General features: G+C 50.0%; 4 protein-coding genes across 15 annotated transcripts in view; 3 read left to right on the forward strand and 1 right to left on the reverse strand.

The window, feature by feature from the left end:
• Positions 1-5,971, reverse strand: part of CNTROB (centrobin, centriole duplication and spindle assembly protein) — a 30,787-nt gene extending 24,816 nt beyond the window's left edge. Inside the window, exons 1-9 of one of the 6 annotated variants that reach the window (XM_036895985.2) lie at positions 5,784-5,968; positions 4,769-5,229; positions 3,897-3,981; positions 3,563-3,644; positions 2,986-3,142; positions 2,009-2,125; positions 1,679-1,795; positions 1,244-1,342; positions 50-286 (exon numbers count right to left, since the gene is read on the reverse strand). In XM_036895985.2, the coding sequence (XP_036751880.2) occupies positions 50-286; positions 1,244-1,342; positions 1,679-1,795; positions 2,009-2,125; positions 2,986-3,142; positions 3,563-3,644; positions 3,897-3,981; positions 4,769-5,041 (1,167 nt within the window). In that variant the 5' untranslated portion in view covers positions 5,042-5,229; positions 5,784-5,968. Of the gene's footprint in view, positions 1-49; positions 287-1,243; positions 1,343-1,678; positions 1,796-2,008; positions 2,126-2,985; positions 3,143-3,562; positions 3,645-3,896; positions 3,982-4,768 lie in introns of all 6 variants that reach the window. The other 5 variants (XM_036895989.2, XM_036895988.2, XM_036895986.2 and 2 more) reach the window with 5 other exon arrangements.
• A 90-nt stretch (positions 5,972-6,061) lies between these two features.
• Positions 6,062-7,773, forward strand: TRAPPC1 (trafficking protein particle complex subunit 1). Of its 2 annotated transcripts, none has more exons than XM_036895996.2 (5): positions 6,062-6,163; positions 6,273-6,371; positions 6,520-6,533; positions 6,934-7,072; positions 7,371-7,773. In XM_036895996.2, exons 2-5 carry the CDS (start codon positions 6,273-6,275, stop codon positions 7,497-7,499), a joined length of 381 nt encoding a protein of 126 aa, XP_036751891.1. In that variant the 5' UTR covers positions 6,062-6,163; the 3' UTR covers positions 7,500-7,773. The 2 variants fall into 2 exon arrangements, with proteins under 2 accessions (XP_036751891.1, XP_036751890.1); XM_036895995.2 differs by having other exon boundaries at positions 6,071-6,163; positions 6,520-6,590.
• Positions 7,774-8,736: 963 nt separating this feature from the next.
• On the forward strand, positions 8,737-16,089 carry KCNAB3 (potassium voltage-gated channel subfamily A regulatory beta subunit 3). 5 transcript variants are annotated; one of them, XM_057500924.1, is made up of 15 exons: positions 8,748-8,790; positions 9,143-9,386; positions 10,690-10,733; positions 10,820-10,857; positions 11,090-11,169; positions 12,632-12,676; positions 12,762-12,806; positions 13,007-13,050; positions 13,243-13,329; positions 13,570-13,655; positions 13,803-13,923; positions 14,008-14,099; positions 14,177-14,297; positions 14,447-14,535; positions 14,799-16,089. In XM_057500924.1, exons 2-15 carry the CDS (start codon positions 9,145-9,147, stop codon positions 14,874-14,876), a joined length of 1,212 nt encoding a protein of 403 aa, XP_057356907.1. In that variant the 5' UTR covers positions 8,748-8,790; positions 9,143-9,144; the 3' UTR covers positions 14,877-16,089. The 5 variants fall into 5 exon arrangements, with proteins under 5 accessions (XP_036751887.2, XP_057356907.1, XP_057356906.1 ...); XM_057500923.1 differs by having other exon boundaries at positions 8,751-8,790; positions 8,891-9,386; XM_036895992.2 differs by having other exon boundaries at positions 8,737-9,386.
• Positions 16,090-18,689: 2,600 nt separating this feature from the next.
• RNF227 (ring finger protein 227) lies at positions 18,690-20,577 on the forward strand. 2 transcript variants are annotated; one of them, XM_036896233.2, is made up of 3 exons: positions 18,690-19,305; positions 19,421-19,508; positions 20,193-20,577. In XM_036896233.2, exons 1-2 carry the CDS (start codon positions 18,786-18,788, stop codon positions 19,474-19,476), a joined length of 576 nt encoding a protein of 191 aa, XP_036752128.2. In that variant the 5' UTR covers positions 18,690-18,785; the 3' UTR covers positions 19,477-19,508; positions 20,193-20,577. The 2 variants fall into 2 exon arrangements, with proteins under 2 accessions (XP_036752128.2, XP_036752127.2); XM_036896232.2 differs by having other exon boundaries at positions 19,421-20,577.
• Positions 20,578-21,152: the final 575 nt, after the last annotated feature.

The raw sequence follows: 21,152 nt of genomic DNA on the forward strand, positions 1-21,152 counted from the left end.
GAATTATTTCGTCCTCCATCTGTTCCCCATTCCCAACAGCTGCTTTTACCTTCTCCCCTTCCAGCTGCGCCTGGCCCTTCTCCTGCAGGGCCTGGTAGCGTTCCTGAAGCTGGTGCTCTTGCTGGGCCCAAGTCTGACGTTCTTTTTCTAGGGCACCCTGAAGTGTCTCCAGCTGTCGATGCTCACTGAGTTGCCCAGCCCGAGCCTCATCCCGTTCTTCCTGCAACGCCTGGCACCGCTGCTGTTCCAGTTCCAAGGTCAGGGTCAGAGCGTGCCTTTCCTCTTCCTAGGGCCCCAGAAGAAAACCGAGATCCTTAGCATGCCCTCAAGAGACCAGCAATCTGCCCCCTCCCTCCTATACAATGTGCCTGCTCAAAATTACATCCATTAAAAATACAAGAGTTGACAAGCCCACATGATTACAATAAAGTAAATAAGAGCAACTGTTCCAGAATTGGGTAGGTCTGGATTGAAATCTCAGTTCGAATCCCAGCTCTGTCATTTACTTTGTGTTTTTAGACACATATCCTTATATGTAAAATGGGCATAGTATTAGGGTCACCTTGTGAGGATTAAAGTAAAAAGTGTATGCAAAGCATTTATCAGTGTCTGGCGCATAATAAGTACTCAATACATAATAGCTTCCACCATCATCAACAAAAGAAATTCCACAAAGACAAAAAAAAATCCAGCCTACAACCACATACCAACCAACAAGCAACCATTATCAGCACTGTGGGATGTAGCCTGTTAAGCTTATAGATACCAACATGCATGCAGCAAGTTCCAAACCTGACTACTAATTCATCTGGGTAATCACTGTGCCATTTCAGCAATAAGAATCTTGAGTGAGTCTTAGCCCATTCCTTTTGACAATGCCCCAGACCAGAATTCCCAAACCTGGCTGAACAAAATCACCTAGGAAATTTCTGAAAATAAATATTAAATTCCCTCAATCCTGCCCCATATCTACTGAATCAAAACCTCTCAGGATGGATCCCAGAAATCCACATTTTAAAATAATTCCCCAGATGATTCTAGTGAGGATATAATTTACAAAGTCTCTCAAACTTACTTGGTGGCAGGCCTTGGCATCTCTAGCAGAGCTAGTGTTCTAAGGAACACACTTGAGGAAGTAGTGCCCTGGTGCATCTCAAGTTACAAACTCCCACAAGCCACCAACAGACCTCTCTAGAGGTAACTGACAGCCTCATTTGGAATTAACCCAGATCAGCATTCTCACCAGCATCTCTCTTTCCTGTTGCTGCAGTCTGGCACTTTCCTGCTCACGATTCAGGGCCTCCATGGCCTCAGAAAGGCTCTGTTCCAGGTGGATTACTGTCTTCAAGGAGAGGGGAACACAGGACAGAAGAACTGAGGAGACTCCCTGCATGGGATACTTCAAAAAGCACTAATAACATAAGCTTTGAAAGTGAGAGTTAACTACATGACTTGGGGATGGAAGATTACATGGTGTAGGGAAAGCTGGGAAGACATCAATGATGCAAGTTTGACAGCAGGAACAGCGAAGGGAGAGGAGATAGGGGAGGAGAATTGTCAGGCCAGCTACTGCCAGACTGAGGTCAATGTGTTGGACCCCTAATTCAGAGCTATTCAACCTCCTCCAGCTAGCAATCTGTGACCTGGGCTCTAATGCCACCTGATCCAGGTTGCCCACCTCCTGCTGCTTGCTTCTAGTGAGTTCAGCTGCCTGGCGTTCCTCCTGGAGTCCCCGAAGCACCTCTGCCCGCTCAGCTTCATGCCGGTTCCAGCCCTCTACCACTCGAGCCAGAGTCTCAGGAGAGGAAAGTCAGATGGAATTTCAAAATAATTTTTTTGCCCTCTTTCTGCCCACAGGGGCAGGGTCCACAGCTACCTTCTCCTAACAATCAGTACAACCACCCTTATCCCAGAACATGAACAAAGAAACACTGGTTGGCCAATCCCTATTTACTATTCCTTGGGGTTCCCCACGCAGAGACCCACCCGCATTCTGCAGCTCTGGCACCTTGTCCAGTTGTTCGATCATGATATCTTTCTTGCGGTCAGCAGTCACAGCCACAGCTAACTGTTGCTGAAGCTCTAGCACTCGGGTCTGTAGGTTCTGGATGTGGTGCTCACAATGCTGGGAAGAAGGATGAGGAGTCTGGGTGTTGCCATCCTTAGTGTGATCAATGCACCAAACTTCCTAGCATCTCTAAGGGGTTGTGCTGAAGACAGGGAGCCTGGGTCCCAAGAACAGAACAGGTTTGGAGGAGAATCAGGGTTTCTGGAGCAGGAACCTTGAGGCCCAAGACCTTTACCACCTTTCTCTACCATTTCAGGAAACAGGGGCTTAGCTTCCAGGCTCTTCTCTTTCCTGGATCTCCTGAGAAAAGTTTCCATGAGCCTTTTGGCAGGGTGCAGCAGCTCTCACTGCGGGGTGGGCCGTTACTCTGCTTTAGGGAGCTCAGTGGGTATAATGATTAAACATGACAAGGATTAAGGGGAAAGCCTGTCATTCATGCTCAGGCAGTTAGAAATAGAGGACGAAAGGGTTCCAAAAATGACAACACAGCCAATGACTTTGACTTTTCCTCTGCCTTGTCCTCTCACACACTGAGGTTCACAGAGATAAAGCTCATCATACCAACAATTATAAAGCCTTTGCACAAGCCAACGAAGTTTGTTGTTCATTTGCCAAACACATACAGAGGTTTCTAAGTGTTAGGTATATTCTAGACTTCAGGAAGACAATGCCAAACAAGATAAGGTATGACTCTCATGGAGCTTAAGGGCAGAAACACAAGCAATATCATACTGTGATATGAAGGAAATAACAGGAATCTGAACAAATATTTGGAGGGGAGATGTGTCATTTTAGATAAGATGGTCAAACAAGGCCTCCCTGAAGAGTCATCAGAGCAAGTCTCGGTGTGAAGGCCCTTAACCCTCAACCCTTTTCAGCATTCAGCTCTTTCTGATCTTTGCCACTTTGTATCTCACCTTCCGACGGGTATGCTCCGAATCCAGTGCATCTCTCAGGCCCTGAAAATCCGGGGGATTATGTGGGGGCCCTGGTCGAAGGCTGGTGTAGCGGGGAAACAACTCCTCCAGGGCTTGGGCTGAGCTAGATGGAGTTAAATCTTGCAGGGGCCGGGTGCTGAGCAAATCAGGTAGAGAATATTAGGCTTGGAAAAGCTTTTGAGGTCCACTAGTGACATATACAATTGAGGAAACTGAAATTCAGAAAGGGCAAGAGACTTGCTCAACGTCATAAAGCTAGCCAGTGACAGAGCCATAACTAGCACACAAGTTCTGTGATTCACTCTATACCATATTCCCTGCAGTAAAAGTCTCAGCAGAAACAAACTAATTCTTCTGGGGGAAGAAGGATTAGAGGTTGGGAGAAAGTCAGGAACTGGACAGAAGATGGGGTAAAGGAGGTAGAAAATAGTAGAGAAAGGATGATAACTAAAAGCTAAATGATCAGCATCTTAGATCCTTGGGAGTTAGAAAAGCAGTACTAGACTTTCCAAGAAATTAAGCAAGCAAGCAAGCTAGGAGAACCCCAAGAACTCACTTAAGCAAGGTGGCTGTGCTGTCACTGTCAAAGGAGTCCTCTTCCCGTCTCTCCGAGCCAGCACCTGGAGTAAGGGGATCCCCTGCAGCAGCCAGAGAGACCCCGCAGCCAAGGTCAGGTAAGCATAGATACAGGGACCACTTGAAGGAGAAGAGAGGAGAGGCTCTTCCTTTTTACTTTACTCATTCCTCTGGTCCCTCTTCCAAAGGATGGAGTCTTTCCTTTGGAAATCTCTTGTCTCAGAGGTCTAGGATTTTCCACCACTGTTTTCTTTCTTCACTTTATCTCACCCCTTAAATCTAGGTTCTCTTTTATAGGGAAGGGGTTCACTCACGATAAGCTGCATCACGGGAGGTTTGGAGTATGCTCTGCAGTTGACTCCGAACAATTTCCATCTCAGAGATATGCTTGGAACCATCCTAGGAAAAAGCAGCACAGAAATCAGATGAATTCTGATTCATCTATATTCTACCTACTGCCAAGGTAGATGGCTTCCAGTACCCCCACGTCCAAAAAATTTCACTCCAGCACCTGGGAAAATAAGAAAAGCAAAATTGAACCAATAAGGGTCAGAAGCTCAAATGTCTACAGAAATCAGAAAAGTAGTGTAAATGAATCAGGCATGGTAGCCAAGAATGGTGAGGATCCTTGCCAACTAGAAAGCGAATACCCTGCTAGAGACTTTGCAGCCTATGGCTACCAGTTTTTCAAACTCTGGAAGCCCTAACCATCTACAAATTGGTTATGACACCTTTCCCATCCAACGCTGATAACTACCTTCTCTGGAACAGGTGTAGTTGATTAAATTATGATTTAATGATTTACATGCTAAATTTTGAACCATACAATCAAAATAGCTTTAGCTGGCAGAATCTTACCATATTTTGCTGCTATTAAGTCCCTAGTTCCCTTTTGGGTTGAAGACACCTTCTCTTCACTCCCATGGCCCAAGTCCCAGCCAAAGCACAGCAACCTATCCTACTGTGCAAGTGTCCTTCTGACAAAAAGACACTAGGAAGTTTCACAACTTTCCAAATGAGATGTTCCAGGCCACTGTCTCCCACATAAACATTCGCTCCCAGGAACTGACTATAGTTAAAAGGAATTTAAAATCCAACAATAGGAGTTCAAATCTCAGTAAAGCTAATTTTTTTTACCACTCCTAATCCCAAGACCCTAGAGGTTCCCAAGACACACCTCCCTCACCTTTTTCTTCAAGTTGTTCTCCAGTCCAACTGACAAGCTGCGACCCAGCTCTTGGGCCAGGTCATCTAACACCTCGTGAGGAGGTGGGGAGATGGAATGTAAATACAGCTGGGCTCGGGCTGTGGCCTCTGCCTGGCGATTGAGGTGCAAAGAAGCATAGAGCTGGGAGGTCACCTCAGAGGATATTTGGTTCAGCCCGGGGGCTTCTGATGAATCACTCAAGAGATCTTCAGAGCAGAGAGGTGAACTGGGGCTGGTAGCTGATGTCGCCATGAGTACAGGGAAGAGGCAACTGGAGACAGCAGCGCTGGGAACTCTTGGTTCTTCTTTTTGGAAAGCCCAGGCAGAAAAGTACAGAAGAAAGATTTGAGAGCAAGGAGGAAGACTCCAAGCCAAGGATCCTTGGTGAATAAAGGTATAAAGGCCTTCTGGTTAGAAGAGGTTTCCGCCGGTTCCAGAGGCTATGGGAGAGGGCAAAAGCATTTCTATCCACAGCTCCTGGGAACAGTGGAAAAGAAGGGTGCAGCAACGAGGGGGTGAGGACAAAAAAATCTACTGTGAGGAACAGCACCACGGAAGTTTCTCTGGAGTGATGAAAGCTGCCGATGAACTTCTGGCACTGGCTATCACTAGTCAATTGAACTAAGTTCTTACACCCAGAGGGCGCAAAATGAAAAGGACCCAAATTCAATAGGGACCTAATTTCCGTCCAGCTGCTATATTGGCCCCTCAATTGGCTCCAATCTCAGAGAGGCAGGAACCTCCGCTCCCTACTTCCACACACCCCGCTGCCCACCGCACTCGTTCTACACACCGTCAACCCCCGTGTATATCCCTTCCGACCCCTCCTGGCAAGAAAGCCATAGCAAGGTTCCCCAGAATCCCTCCCTCTTGACTAGCCCAAAAGAAACTGTGAACACTGTCACACCCTCAGACGTCCCTAAAACGTACGCCGCCCTCAAGCCTAGCCCGAGATCCTCTGCCCTGACCAGCCCGTTCCGACTATTCTCCACACCTCCAGCCCTTGGCCCCGCAATTTGCCAAGATGGGGACAAGGGATTGCCCCCTCCCTTGAGCCCCCGTCGGGCGATCAAGATCCCCCGCTCTCACGCCCTGCCCAATCTCAAAACCGTTGGGAAACTCCCGCCCACAGCCCGCAGCCCCGCCTCTCTCGCTTCGATGACGTCACCAGCCCGGGAGTGAGTCCTCTCGTAGGCGCTCACGCCTCTTGAGCCGAGGAGCCTGAATGCGCGTGCGCAGCTCTGGGGCCCACGGATTGGCTGAGAGCGATCTTGGAACGGAGTTATTGTTCCGCCGCCGCCGCGGGAGAACCAGGTTGGGCGGAGCGCGGAGGAAACCGGAAGTATCTAGTGACGGGCTCTAGGAACAATTCCGGTGAATCCGCGGGCGGGGTCCTCGTTTGGTTGGAGGACTCCCGGACTAAGAACTGGAACCCAGGAGTGTGGGCGGTTCCGGAGCGAGGCTCACAGTCTCTGCCCTGTAGATGACTGTCCACAACCTGTACCTGTTTGACCGGAATGGAGTGTGTCTGCATTACAGCGAGTGGCACCGCAAGAAGCAAGCGGGGATCCCCAAGGAGGAGGTGACGAGAGGGCCCCGCGCAACCTGGGTGACCTTGCATCTCCAAATCCATAGTCCCAGTCCAGCCCTTCCTCTCCATACTCCGGCTCCTTCCCATCCTTACCCCGTCATCTTCAACAACCGAGAACTAACTGCCCCTCTTCTTCCAGGAGTACAAGCTGATGTACGGGATGCTCTTTTCTATCCGCTCGTTTGTCAGCAAGATGTCCCCGCTAGACATGTACGCAGTCAGAGGGGATGTTGAGGGGAGGAGGGCTAGCTTGGGGAACTTTGGGATGGGGAAATTTTTCTGGAGTGGAAAGGCCATTTGGCCCCCAGAGAGAAGGAAACAGACTGAGTCCGGAGCAAGAGTGCTGGAGGTGGCAGGAATGACGGCGGGAAGATCTGAAGGTAGAGAGGCTGGGTTCTTGTGTTAAACTGAGGGGTGAAGATGGGAGGTGACTTTATTCAACCGGGCTCCTACAAATTATGTTTAGAGAAGAGGGAATTGGCCTAGAGGAAATCAGAAATAATCTCTTTGGAAGAAATTCTCCCATTCCTTAACATCGTCCTCATTTCTGCAGGAAGGAAGGCTTCCTGGCCTTTCAAACTAGCCGTTACAAACTCCATTACTACGAGACGCCCACTGGGATCAAGGTTGTCATGAATACTGACTTGGGCGTGGGACCCATCCGAGACGTGCTGCACCACATCTACAGTGCGGTCAGTGCCAGCCCCTGGGACTGCTCCCCCAAAGCTCCTCAACAGCCATGGCCACTTAGAGCCCCAAGACTCCTTCAGCTTCCCTGCCTTAATCCTGCTGTATTGTATCTCTGTCAAAGTCAGTTTTCTCAGGACTGTTGATGTCCTTAAACACTCCCACCACCAGTTTTTCCTCAGGGAGGACTTGCCTCCCAACCCTTGATCCTTGAACATTCACACGTCCCTGAAGTTAGGCTAGGTTTGGTGTTGAAAACAAGAAGTGTCCAAAGCCTGGCTATAACATCCTCTTCCTCTGTAGCTGTACGTGGAGCTGGTGGTGAAGAATCCCCTGTGTCCGCTGGGCCAGACTGTGCAAAGTGAGCTCTTCCGCTCCCGACTGGACTCCTACGTCCGCTCTCTGCCCTTCTTCTCTGCCCGGGCTGGCTGAAAGAAGCGCCCTACCTCACCTCTCAGAAGAATCCCTGCCTGCTTGGGGCCCTTTCTAACCTGTTTCACCTGAAGGCCCCACTGAAATCCCCTCTACCCCTCCCAACCCCCACTCCCAGCAGCCCTCCCAGGGCAACAGCCTAAAGCCCACACTGGTGCCCTCCCTGTCAAAGAAAGCCATCAGGAGTCCTTACACCTCCAAACCAGGCCCTCTCTCCAGTTTTATCCCCTAACTGATACTTTGAGAAGTACAGAATAAACTTTTTGTCACCTTCTGTAGCCTGAGCATGTTTGAGTGGTTGGTTGGGGGCCTGCCCCATGCATGATGGTGTGAACCAGGGTGGCAACATACCCTTAGCCTGCAAAGAGGCTTTGTCCATGGCTTTTTCAACACCAGCAGTACAGATCTTCCTCAACTTAGAATGGGATTACATCGTGGTAAACCCATTATAATTTGCAAATATTGTAAGTCAAATTTGATACACCTAACCTACTGAATATCATGGCTTAGCCTAGCCTACCTTAAATGTGCTTAGAACACTTAAATTAGGCTACAATTGGGCAAAGTCATTCAGTACAGCCTCTTTTATAATAAAGTATTGAATATTTCATGTAATTTATTGAATACTGTTCTGAAAGTGAAAAACAGTGGTTTTAAGTGTATGGGTTGTTTACCTTCCAATTGTGTGGCTGCCCAGGAATAGTAGCTCTCTACTGTTGCCCAACATCGCAAGAGTATGGTACCTCATACTGCTAGCCCAGGAAAAGATCAAAATTAGCAGTACTGTCTCTACTGAATGCATATTGCTTTTGCACCACCGAAAGTCAAAAAACTGTAAATCTGGGACTGCCTGTATTGACATTTGGGGCTGAAAAATTGTTTGTGGGATGGGAGGGATGCTGTCTTGTGGTTTTTCTTTGCCACCGCTCACTAGATGTTGGCAGAACATCTCCCCCAACAGAGCCAGTCAAAACTGTCTGCAGACCTTGCCAGATGTTCCCTAAAGAATAAAACTGCCTGGTTGAAACCCACTGGGCTTGAGGAAGGCCGACCTGCCTCCAGTCCCAGACAGTAGGAGCACCACCTTCCCGGGTTCTGCTCTCCATCTCTCAACACAAAATATTCAAGCCGCAGAGCTTCCGAAGGCGGGGCTTATGCAGATGAGCGGCAGGTTTGGCTTGGAGACGGGCCGCTTTATGCAGATGAGGGGGCGGTACCTGTATGTTGATTAGCTGGACGGCCTGCGGACGCGGCTGGGAGCCTACCGGGTCCCGCAGAGGTTCGACCTGAGGTGGTGTCTCTTCCGCACCCCCACCCTCATCCCTAGGTCCCTACCCTCGGAGGGTCTTCCTCGACCTTTACCCTCATCCATTTCCCCTTCCTCCTCCCAGCGCCAGTGCCCGGGTTTCCGAATAACTCCACTAGGGGAGTCCCCCGCGTTTCTCCTCCCGCCGCCAACCTCGCGACCTCCAGCAGTCCGCCCCCGCGGGCCCAATCCTGCCTGGCGGCTCCCGCCGCAGCCTCCGCAGCCTTCCCGCTCTCCCAGGGCTCGCACCACTATACCCCCTGCTGTCCGCCCGCGGGTTTCCCGGATCCCCTCCTTCCGCCCCCCTCGGAGCCCCCTTCTCCATCCTGGCCAACAGGCATGCAGGTGTCTATCGCATGTACCGAGCAGAACCTTCGCAGTCGGAGCAGCGAGGACCGTCTGTGTGGACCCCGGCCGGGCCCTGGGGGCGGTAATGGCGGGCCGGCCGGCGGGGGGCATGGGAATCCTCCTGGTGGAGGAGGGCCGGGGACCAAGTCCCGGGCTACAGCGGTCCCCCGACCCCCAGCCCCCGCTGGGGCACTCCGAGAGAGCACCGGCCGAGGCACTGGCATGAAATACAGGTATGGGGGTGGCCAGGCAGCCTGTCCTTTCTGCTCCCCTTTCCTAACCCCTGAGGCTTCCTGGGATACCGCCAGAACCCCCTCAAACTTCGCAAGAAGGTCCTGCTCATTACATCTCTTCCTCCATCGCTGGCACTTGGTCCCTCTCTTGGTCTCCGTCGATACCCCTAACTAGGAGAAAATGAAGTTTCCTAAGGCTGACCGGGTCCTGTCAGACCCAGGGCATGCACCTGAGCTTCCCTCTTTGCCCCCAGGAAGGCCTAGGATGCACGGATCTCCAGGCTGCGCACCCCCTCGCATGGAGTGTCCTTGGGTTGGTGTCCTGGGAAGAGGGAGAAAGGAAACGGCTTCTTACTCTGGTCTGCTCAGGGAACCTGACCCAGATACTGCCTCTACCTGCCCAAGGGCTGGGTCTCCTGTGACCCTTCTTGGAGGGGAGGGAAGTGGGGCCCTGAGAAGGATGGACCACCTCTCTCAACCCCATGCTGAGGGACAGGGGCCTAATGGGGAAGGTGTGCTGAAATATAACTGGCTTTATCTCAGAACCCTCCTGCTCTCAAAATTCAAATAAGGGGGTGGTGGAGGGGAGAGGGGAGAGGGAGTGCTCACACTCTGGGAGTGAGCAGAGGTCAGTGATCTGACCTGGCTTTGTCACCTGAGGAATTTGATTTCCATGTGGCAGCCCTGATTGGGAGACTGAGCAGACTACTGGGTGGGAGGCAGTTTTCTGGTTCAGAGGCAGATTTCATAAGCCAACGGTGCAGAGAGAGCAAAAAGGAGAAGAGAGGGAACTGGCCTTTCCTGAAATACTCCCCACCCAGGTGTCCTACCTGTCTGGGTTGAGAGCCCGCTTGCCTAGTGTATCCAAGGACTCTTGCCTGCCTGAGTGCCTGAACTTGACTTGCTTTATCCCTTGCACCCTAGTGTCTGCCCTTTAGCATAGCACTCTGTCTGCGGGTGTGTTTTTTTACAAACTCATCACTATCAGCCAGTCACACTCCCCTCAGCTCCCAGCTCCACACAGCGCAGAGATGACTTAAACACAGACAAGACCCCACCAGAATAAGCACGGCACAGGCAGCACTCCTGCAATGTGACAGCCGGGACCAGAGAACAGTCATATATTTGTTCACTTGTGCTATGAGCATATAGCACTGCACAACTCGGTAGGCCCACTGGGTCTAGTTTCTTTGGACTGAGGTACCCTGAGGGCTTCTCATTCTGGAAGGAAAGGAACTGGAGGCAGATAATCTATGTCCCTAGCAGAGGCTCCACCCCTTCCTGCTGTTTCTATATCCCGCAGGAACCTAGGAAAGTCTGGTCTTCGGGTATCCTGTCTTGGCCTAGGTGAGTGAGAAGAGGAATTAAAAGAAGGGGCATTCTTTCATGGCTTGCTCCCCATAGTTATCAAATGTGTGGCTTCTCTCTTGCAGGTACCTGGGTCACATTTGGTTCTCAAATCTCAGATGAGGTATCAGTGATGGGACCTAGAAGCAGTGGGAGGTGGTGTGAGGGAACCAGAAAAGGGGGAAATGGACTTGGATAGAGGTTTGGACAAGCACAGAGAAGGATCTGAGGCTGGAGGATGGGGAAAGGGGAGAAAATGTGGAAACCAGGGCTGAGGTACATTGGGCTAGAGTGCAGTGAGGAAGGTAACAGGGGGCTCGTGGTTAATCTGCATCTCTCTTTTTCACCTCCCTTAGACAGCAGAGGCTGTGCTGACAGTAGCCTATGAGCATGGTGTAAATCTGTTTGACACCGCCGAGGTGTATGCAGCAGGAAAGTAAGGACTGGGGTGAAAGAGTTAAGTTACGTTTTGAAGGCTGAGAGAATACCAGGGCTTCTGGTTGTCCCTCTAAAGAACCCTGCAAACACTAAGATCCAACCTTTCAGACAATGGATCCCCAAGGCATTATGGGAACTGTAGTCCCAACATCAGTCCTTTCTCGGTTTAGAGAGCAAAGGGCATACTGTGCAGTCAAAATAAAGTAAAAGCAACAAATACATCCTGGGCAACTATGTGAAATTATGTGAAGATTACAAAACTGAATTTTCAAACACACCACACTACATCACATACCTGTGGCTTCATATTAGGAGTGGCCAACTAGTAGGATATGATACAGAGAGACAGACAAAAAGAGAAGGCAAATGTAGCAAATGTTAATTGTGAATCTGGATAATGGATATACTAATCTTGTAACTTTTCTATAAATTTGGAATATCAAAATAAAATATTACCAAAAAAGTTAACTGCTCATAGATACACACACATAGAGCAATAGTTAGGTAGAGCCATGTAAAAGCCATAAAGAATCCTCTTCTCCATCTGACAAACTCTTCTGCTCATCTTGAAGATGTGACCCAAATGTTAGCCCCTCCAAGAAGCCTTTGCCCAATTTCCCGAAGTTGGTCACTACCCACCTCAGCTCCCAAAGCACTGTATACTGCCCTTTGACACAAATTTGTCATTTAGCGGTTTGTGTGGCTATATTCACTGCACAACTGGGAGACTCCTCCTTTCATGGAACTGTCTTGCTCTTGCCCATGTTACCTAAGTACCCACAGTGAGTCTAACACAGAGCAGGCACTGCTTGTGGGATGGCATCAACGTGCCTTCCAAAAGCTCATAGTTGAAGTAGTTAAGCCAATAAACCCCCAAATCAGGGAGATGTGGAAGATAAAACACTTCAGTTACAGTTCACCATAACAACTGAAGATTTGTCACATTAGCTCATAATTAAGTGCCAAAGAATTGTATAGCCCATAAAAGCTATGGAAGGTGACAAGAAGGACCTTAGAGTATGACAGAGAACATTTTCCATAAGATGACACAGAATCTGAGCTAAGCTTTGGAGGATGGGTGGAATTTTGCAGAGATGTAAAGAAGGTAAAGATGGCAGAGGGCCATACAGATGGTTAGAAACTGGCAAGGCAGTGTTCTCCCTGGCTCCACTGCAGTCTTTCCCTCTCCCTTCATCCTGCTCTATCCCTTCAGCATCCAGACAGACCTTAGTATGTAGCTGATGTACAGTTGATATCTGCTGAATGAATAAAAACTGTATGACTACACCCCTAGTTCCAGAAGCCCCTCTTATTTAGTCCTGGATAGAGCTGACAGTTCAGGGCCTCCTGATTTATGCTTCATTTTACAAGAGGAAATTAGTTGAAAGGAAAGGGGGGAGGAGGCAAAGGAGCTGATCCATCTTGGAGGAGTCAGTGCTTCTGCATTGTCTTTCTTCCAGAGCTGAAAGAACCCTAGGCAACATCCTCAAGAGCAAAGGCTGGAGGTGAGACTATTTTGGGGGGGCTCCTGGGGGACATGATCATCCAAAAATCCTTTTCTCCCTGGTTCTCCCATTTCTCTTTTTCCAGGAGGTCAAGCTATGTCATCACCACCAAGATTTTTTGGGGAGGACAGTAAGTGGCTGCCTCACTATGTGGGGAGAGGATCTACAGAGAATATGTGAAGGTGCATGGGACAGGGGTGGGGATAGCTGTACCCCAGGTCTGCATCCTGCTTGTGAGAACCTGCCCAATCCCAGTTCCTCAGGGCACAGGGACAGCCCTGGTTGCCTATTTTTGTCACACTTCATCTCTGATTTACCCTTTTCCTACAGGGCAGAAACTGAGCGAGGCTTGAGCCGCAAACACATCATTGAGGGTGAGAGGGGCTGGGAACTTGAAGTAGCTGAGCACAGAAGCCAGAGGAGTTGGGAACGTTCTTTGAAGCTCTTGAGTTGGAGGCTCTGAATACGGGAGCTGGGATTTAGGTGGCCATGGCAAGGGGGTAAAGTCTAAATTCTTAGCAGACTACAGCTGAAGTACTTACCTTCCTCACCCCTCCCTGCCCCAGGCTTGCAAGGATCCCTGGAACGTCTTCAGCTGGGATATGTGGACATCGTCTTTGCCAATCGCTCAGACCCCAACAGCCCCATGGAGGGTAAAAGCAGCACCCCAAAACCCTCAGCAGGAAGCCAGTTCCTGCTCAGGAGGTCTCCCAAGCTCCACAGTGGAAGCTCAGACCCCAGGACTTGGACAGGGAGGGAGACGAAGAGCAGACACCAATCTGACTCCACAGAGATAGATGCCTGGGGTCTTAGTGCAGCAGGCAGGGTCTGCACATCAGGAGCCCTGGACGCCAGGGATCTGATGTGCGGCTCTTCCTCTCCCATGTGCCTAGAGATTGTGAGAGCCATGACCTACATCATCAACCAGGGCCTGGCCCTATACTGGGGGACATCCCGATGGGGGGCTGCAGAAATCATGGTGAGTGTGCCACCCCACCTCTGCCTGTCCCACAACTGGTTCCCACTTTTCACATGGCCACTCCACACTCCACTCTACTGGAGGAGGGGGAGTGGAAGAAAATGGAAGGAGTGCTCTAACTCCCATTTCCTCCCCACTCCAACCCAGGAGGCCTACTCCATGGCCAGACAGTTCAATCTGATTCCTCCAGTGTGTGAACAAGCTGAGCACCATCTGTTTCAGAGAGAGAAGGTTGAAATGCAGCTGCCAGAGCTCTACCACAAGATTGGTTCGCAGCCCCTCATCCCTACCTTTCCCTTGGCCTCAACATCACCTAGATCCCTTTCCCCACATCCAATCCTCTTCCTCTTAGGTGTTGGCTCTGTTACCTGGTCCCCTCTCACTAGCCTTATCACTACCAAGTATGAAGAGCGAGTCCCAGATACCTGCAGGGCCACCATCAAGGTGAGATCTGGGGGCTCGGGATGACAGGACTGGGCTCTCTGGGCAGTGGTCTTTTGCTGATTCTCCTTGGCCTCCAGGGCTACCAGTGGCTCAAGTACAAAGTGCAGAGTGAAGAGGGCAAGAAGCAACAAGCCAAAGTCATGGACCTTCTCCCCATTGCTCACCAGCTGGGCTGCACTGTGGCACAGCTTGCTATTGGTGAGACATTGACAGGCCTGGATCCTGCAGGAACCTTGCCTGCTCCTGAGACACCCCCAAGCCCCAGACTGTTTGTCCCTAGGAGGACCCTCTTCCTCAGACGCTCACTGTTCCCCATTTGTTCTCTTTTTCTCCTCCTCTGGCCCCAGCGTGGTGTCTCCGCAGTGAGGGTGTCAGCTCGGTCTTGCTGGGGGTGTTGAGTGCAGAGCAGCTGATAGAACACCTGGGAGCCTTACAGGTGAGCTGGGGACTCAGAGGCAGAACTCATTACTGTCCCCTTCCCCAGCAGTCAGGGCCTCGCTGTCCAACCCAGAATGGGCCGGTGTGGTCACCCATTACAAGGTCCTCCCTTTGCAGTAAGATCCAAGGGCGACAAGGCGAGGCAGGGGCATAGCAGCGACTCCCCCTGCCTCTTGGCTCATTGTGTTGCTCCCTCCAACCTCATGTCCTTCTTTAGTGACCCAGCCTGTACTGCGCTGTCCACCCCCCATCCTCCTCCAGGTGCTGGGCCAGCTGACCCCGCAGACGGTGATGGAGATAGATGGACTCCTGGGGAACAAACCGCATTCCAAGAAATAGTCCGTCGTGGGGGCAGGCACCCAAAGCCGGATATGCTGCACCCGCCGAGAGCCGCTTCCCTCAGCCGCCTCCAACCCTCTCCGGATCCCTCCACGCAGCGGTCAGAGCAGGGGTGGCCCCGCCCGCCAACGAGTCCCGGCTTTCAGTAGCGATACGCATGAACAAAGCCATATCCTTCCGCAGTGGGGCTTGAGAGGGAAAGTAGTGCCCCGCCCTTGCTGCGTTCTCTCAGGCCTTGCTAATCTGGGCATGAGCTACTGGGCCATCTCCTCTCTGCCACTTGGTCTCGCTCCCTTCTCTCTTCCCCAAATCGTCGAGGCCCAAGGGAGGAAAAAAAACAACACGGCAGATACAGGAAACATGCAAAGTACCTCAAAAGTTTCCCTTGAAATGTGATCAAGGGGTAATCTAAAAAGTTGTCATGTCATCTGGGACAAAGGAAATAAAGCTCTTACGTAATTCGGTACAAAGGAGGCCAGGTTGGTCCTGGCAGGAAGTAAATGATAATCTTGGGGAAACCAGGACCCTGCCTCCCAGTCAGGAGGTGAAGTGCGTAAAGTCACAACTAGTGTGAATACTTGGTTCTTGTCGAGAGGGCTATCATGGGGAACACAGTGACGGCACTGACGCAGGTAGAAGGAAATTTGAGGGCAGATGTGTAGAGTGTCCTGGCAAAAGCTGAGCTGTGCTTCACAGGAAATAGTGACAGTCTTTAGGTCAGGGCAGAGACATGGCGCTGACATAAAAAGATCTGGGGATAGACTTTTGAGTCTTGGACAGGACTTCATACCTGACAGTATTCCTCCTAGCAGTAGTCTTAAAGCAATAATGATGGCCCCTGTTCTGTAAGACTTCCCAGGGAACTGTAAATAAAATTTCAGCTTGATCTCACTCACGGCTGTGTGACATGGCAGGGATTTGGGAGGTGGGGATCTCAGTCTCGGCTCTCTGGCCCTCTAACTGCCTGCCATTAGGAAGCTCCAGGACTAGCTTTCTCTCAATTACTCTTTTAACTCAGCGACCCCGCATTGTGCTACTATGACTGCTCTCATCAAGGACCCTAATACTGCATATCCCAGGCCCCAGTTTATGTCCTTCTTTTAGTTGCCACATTCCTTAGAAGCCAAACATCTGGCTTCGTAGTTTTGTTGCCCCTCTGATGCTCTTGCCCTTGTTTCAAGTTTGTTTTGTTTTTAAAGTTTTATTAGCCACACTTCTTGGCTTGTACTTCTCATTTCCCTTTTGCCTGATACCCACACATATGCCAAGGAACTGTCTGGGTGGTCTTGTGGCTCAGACTCCTATGAGTTTGAGGCTCTGGGATTTGATGAAGGAAAGCCAAAATGAAAACAGGTCTAGGGTTGAGGTGACACAGAGAGAGGGAATGGAATTATCATTATAAAGAAAACAAGGGAAAGATCAAGTGTGAGGGTGGCAGAAGTGCAGAATCAAATGGGATTAAGTCAGATAGTGCTTAATCTTCCCCAAAAGATTTTGATTCCCCTGGGTTGGAAAGTGGGTGTAAAGTTACATTTAAAGATCACGCCGGAGGATGAGCTCTGCCTTCCTTAAAATACAACCTCACCATCTCCTTTTTACCCATCCTCATCCTTCCTTTTGATCCTGAAGCTGAGAGCAACGTTTAACCAACTGCCAACTGAGAAAATTCTTAGCATGCCATTTACTGGATTAGCAACCAACTGGATCAGCTAATGAATACTCACATCCACTCCTATCATCTCCCACTCGTTTGAATGACTATGGAGGACACAAAGAGGTAAAACTACAGTATGAGTGAACTATGATGAGTTACTCTGTAACAAACACACAAGAGTTTATAAACTCAAAGTAGTACTTGCCTTAGTTTCCTTGGAAAGTTATGCATGTATTTTAGTGATGCCGCCACCATTGCTCAAAACATTTAAAAAACTTTTTGAAGTACCTTCAGAGACAGTTTAGAAACCCCTTGTATGAAACCTTCCTTTATTGTCACACATCACTTAACACTTTATTGTCACACAACACTCACCTCGTTCATTAATTTAACAAGTACTTCTTTATTGAATCCCACTATGGGATGGTCCAGGGGGTGAACAAAACCAGACTCAGAACAACCTTTGTGGAGTTTATGGATGGAAGAGATAAGTGAATAACCACCCAAAAAACACAAACTTAAGTTGTCCAGAGGAAAGTACATGATGTGACAGGAGGCCACAGTGGGTGTCTGACATGGCGAGGCTGCACTGAGAGCTGAAGGATGACTTGGCGATAATAGGGTCAAAGCAAGAGGGTTAGGAGACTAGCTCAAAAGCCTGTGGCAGAAAGGAAGATGCAAGCTGAAGGTCTCCAAAGCCATTCCTTCTAAAGAGGGAATGGAAGCAGAATGTGAGACATGGGTAGGTTCAGAACATACAGGGATTTATAAGGCACTTTAGGATATTACCTTTAACAAGGAAGACAATACAACTCAGAAGTTTTTTTTTTCAAGGTAGGAGAACCAGGGAGACTTTTATTGAGAGATATAGTGAGAGGACAGACAGACAGAGCTCCTGGCTCATGCCAGGAGGGGACAAGAGAGCCCCTAAAACTTAGAAGTTATGAAATGTTTGCTTAAATATAATTGTATACCTCTTCACAAAAAATTACCCTCTAAGGTTTAACATCTGGTTAAAAAATTAATCCAGCTCTACAATGCCTGTTACAACCAGTAAATGCTATGGTTGCAGAGAAGCCCATCTGTATTGACCCAGAAGAGATAGGTGTTGAAAATGCAGGGCATTGAGAAGTTGATGTGAACACAATATAGACTTGGGGCATAGAATAATAATAGCTAATATGTGGAGTTCACTGTGTTGGAGTGACCATGTAAATTCATTCAATCCTATTATTATCCACAGTTTGTACATGAAGAAACCAAGGCCCAGAGAAGTTAAGTAATTTCTAGTGTCACAATTTCAACGTGGAGGCGGCTGGGATTTGAACTCAAGCCAGCTGGCTCTAGAGTCTGTGCTATTGCCCTCCACAACAGAACCTAGACTGAAGGTCCGGGAGGTGAGGGTGAGGAGGCAGCTGGGAGTGGGTGCGGTACCATGAGGGAATTTGGACTGTGAGTACTATGTCCTGTTTACCTATGGGGGAAGTCAGACCCCTGAGTCATATAACTTATGCTGGGCTGCTTTGCTGAAACCATCACAGTGTGTGGGTGTCCAGGCCTGGCTACTCCGGAAGGAAAGGATTCCCAGAATTCCTAAGGCTATGGTCCTGGACTCTAGGCCCCTTCTTAGGCTGAGATGTCAACTGGGAGTTGAGCAGCTTGAGAATGAAATTTAGGAAGCCAGCCTTACAAGAACACCCAGCAGGTCATGCATAATAAAGCAGATGAGGGCAGAATGAGAGCTACTGTCAGCCAGCATCCCTGCAAACACCCAAGAGTCCACTAAAGATTGGGCAGATGGGAGGTGACATTGCCTTAGGAAGTTTGGGTGGGGTTGGGAAAGAGTGTGAGCAACTGAACCAAAAGGCCCAGGGGACTGTAGAGACTTGGGCCAATGGTTGAGGGCTAGGGCGCAGTAAGGGACCTGGGGATTCACACACACAACTAAGGCGAACTAACTGTGTTAGGAGATGAAGGAGTAAAGGGTCGTGTGCTTCCCATCGCCCCACCTGGGCCTCCTACCCCGCTGGGCCATCGCTGGTATTCTAGGCTTTGCGCCTCCACCGCCCCCACGCATGCCTCCACGGGGAGCGGCCTGACCACGGCACGACGCCTCAAGGGGCGGGGTCTCACTATTAAATGGGGCGGGACGCCGCGGCACCGCCCCCAGGACACAATCCGGGCAAGTGAGGGCCAACTCGTTCTGTCCACGGAGCCCGCTGCGTTAGCGACGCATCGAGTTCTCGGTGAGCGGCATGCAGCTCCTGATGAGGGTGCCGTCTCTTCCTGAGAGGGATGAACTGGACTGCAACATATGCTACCGGCCCTTCAACCTCGGGGACCGCGCTCCCCGCCGCCTACCCGGGACGGCGCGCGCCCGCTGCGGCCACACGTTCTGCACCGCCTGTCTGCGCGAGCTGGCGGTGCGCGGCGACGGCAGCAGGGCGGCGGCGCGCGTGGTGTGTCTGCGCCGCGTCGTTACCTGCCCTTTCTGCCGCGTGCCCACCCCGCTCCCGCGCGGTGGGGTCACGGAGGTCGCTGTGGACCCCGACTTGTGGTCGCGGCTGGAGGAAAAAGCGCGGGCCGAGCGCAAACCAGATGAGGCGGGTAGCCAGGACAGGGAACGCCGCGACGCCGACCAAGAGTACGACGACGAGAAAGAGGAGAGCGAGAAGGGGGCGGGGCCTAGGGGCAAGGGGTGGCGCGCGCTGCGGAGACTCTGGTCCGGGATGCTGGCCCCTACGCGCCGCGAGCGGCATCCGCTGCCTAGCAACGGTGAGGGGCGCCCCTCCCCCGGGGTGGCTGCGGGATGGGAGGCAGAGGATGCCCAGGAACACCGGGGTTCAGTTACATCCTCCGCTGCCACTATAACCCTTCATCTTTCCTCCAGTGCTGTACTGCCCGGAGATCAAGGACTTAGATCACAGTACCCACTCCACGCTGTAAACGCGGAAATGGGAAGCTACGGTGGAAGGAAGGTGAGAGCTGCATTCTCAGGGTGTGCTTTAGTACAGGGGCTTGATGCCAAGGCTATCCCCTCTCCCATCCCGGATTGGCACTGATGAGGGAGTTGGGCAGACGGCAGGAGGGAACGTCCTGGGAGGTGTTGTGGAGCTGGGGGAGGCTCCTAGACTAATCGCCCCCATCTACACACTGTGCCACCTAAGACATTAGGATGGAGTGGCTCAAGGATAATAGTAATAAAGTCTGCATTCCCGTGAGAAGATGATAGTTTTCTTAGCTGTGACTAGCTTTTGTCCAGGGCAGCTCTGGGGTGTGGGAGCAACAGGTCATTAGCAATTGTGCCAATGATTGAAACTTTTTAAAAAAACGATGGGAGAGAAGAGGCCAATTTTCATGTCATGTTAACCTCTTCTCTAGCAGGTAAGAGAGCGGAGAAAAATAAGCTGGTGGTTTTTTTCTTCCCTCAGTGCTGGTATGCCTGTCCCCACTCCCGGTACTGTTCCTAAAATTACTAAGCTGCCTTTTTACCTTGCTTTGTTTTACAAGCTCCCTTCAACTTGTTAAGACAGGTATCGTAAGGCCCAAACGGGCACTTATCTGAGGCACCTAATTAAGGCCTATCAAGGATAGAAGGGAGAGCTATTTGGTAAAGGCATACGAATTTAAAAATACTTGTACTATCTGTGTTATCTTTACAGTCACAGGGAAACACTGTCACTACTGAAAAAAGATGCTCAACATGATTTTAAACTTACATCCCATAACCGGACATCTGTTTTACACCTTGGATTCTATTTTAAAATCCTGTAAATATCATAGTAGTTATAGTCAAGAATCAACAGCATTGCATCACTGGGAGATTGTTGGAAGTACAAATTCTCAAGATTCCACTTCAGACACTGAGTTTTAACAAGAATCCCAGGTGATCCATGTGCACATAAATTAAGTGGCACTGGTCCAGGCCCTCAATTATCTGGGATATTACATCTGTGGATGGAATATTTAAAACACAACTGGTATAAGTAACATACTACTTTACATTAAAGGTTCTAAAATGACAGTTTCTTGCTGAAAAAATCTAAATCCTTTTTGTGCAGTTTGCTTATTGAGTTGCATTTCCCTCTGAGTTAAAAATGTGAACTTGTTAAGCATAAACTTTAGATTTTCTGTCCTTAAGTCTCAGCTTGTATGTTCGCTTTTTGGGGCAGTGGGGGGGGCTTTCTCAGTATTCCACTTAGTATAGCCCCTCAGAGTTGCAAACTGTCAGGTATGACCCCCACCCAACTCCTTAAAAAAAAAACTGTTCGGCTGCATACTTGGAACTGAAAACTGAACCTGTGGAGCTGTAGTGACCTCTACTGACTCTTGGGAGAATGAATCAACTTGAAGATGGGAAGAGTGATCAAAAGGATGAATGGAAAGCAGTTCTGAATCTCACCAGGCCACCTCCCCGCCACTACACTTCTGCCCACTAAGCCCTGCCATTCCTTTGGTCTCAGCCTGACGCCTTTATGGGCATCCTGCTGCTCATCCTCCATCTCTACACAAGCTCCTCTCGCTGGGCTGGGGTTGGAAAAAGAGCTTCAGAGTTTTAGTTGATGATGCAAGAAAAATGAAAAGTAGGAAAAGTCACAAGATTAAAAAAGATTGAAAGATGG

Source organism: Manis pentadactyla, chromosome 4, assembly GCF_030020395.1.
Source record: "Manis pentadactyla isolate mManPen7 chromosome 4, mManPen7.hap1, whole genome shotgun sequence".
NCBI lineage: Eukaryota > Metazoa > Chordata > Mammalia > Pholidota > Manidae > Manis > Manis pentadactyla.

Bases quoted from the DNA above. Each gene is read 5' to 3' on its own strand.
- TRAPPC1 (XM_036895995.2), top strand. From the start codon at position 6,273: ATGACTGTCCACAACCTGTACCTGTTTGACCGGAATGGAGTGTGTCTG. The intron at 6,591-6,933 runs GTACGCAGTCAG...TCATTTCTGCAG, and splicing joins AAGATGTCCCCGCTAGACAT to GAAGGAAGGCTTCCTGGCCT. The intron at 7,073-7,370 runs GTCAGTGCCAGC...CTTCCTCTGTAG, and splicing joins TGCACCACATCTACAGTGCG to CTGTACGTGGAGCTGGTGGT.
- KCNAB3 (XM_036895992.2), top strand. From the start codon at position 9,145: ATGCAGGTGTCTATCGCATGTACCGAGCAGAACCTTCGCAGTCGGAGC. The intron at 13,656-13,802 runs GTGAGTGTGCCA...ACTCCAACCCAG, and splicing joins GGGGGGCTGCAGAAATCATG to GAGGCCTACTCCATGGCCAG. The intron at 14,100-14,176 runs GTGAGATCTGGG...CTTGGCCTCCAG, and splicing joins CCTGCAGGGCCACCATCAAG to GGCTACCAGTGGCTCAAGTA.
- RNF227 (XM_036896232.2), top strand. From the start codon at position 18,786: ATGCAGCTCCTGATGAGGGTGCCGTCTCTTCCTGAGAGGGATGAACTG. The intron at 19,306-19,420 runs GTGAGGGGCGCC...TCTTTCCTCCAG, and splicing joins GCATCCGCTGCCTAGCAACG to TGCTGTACTGCCCGGAGATC.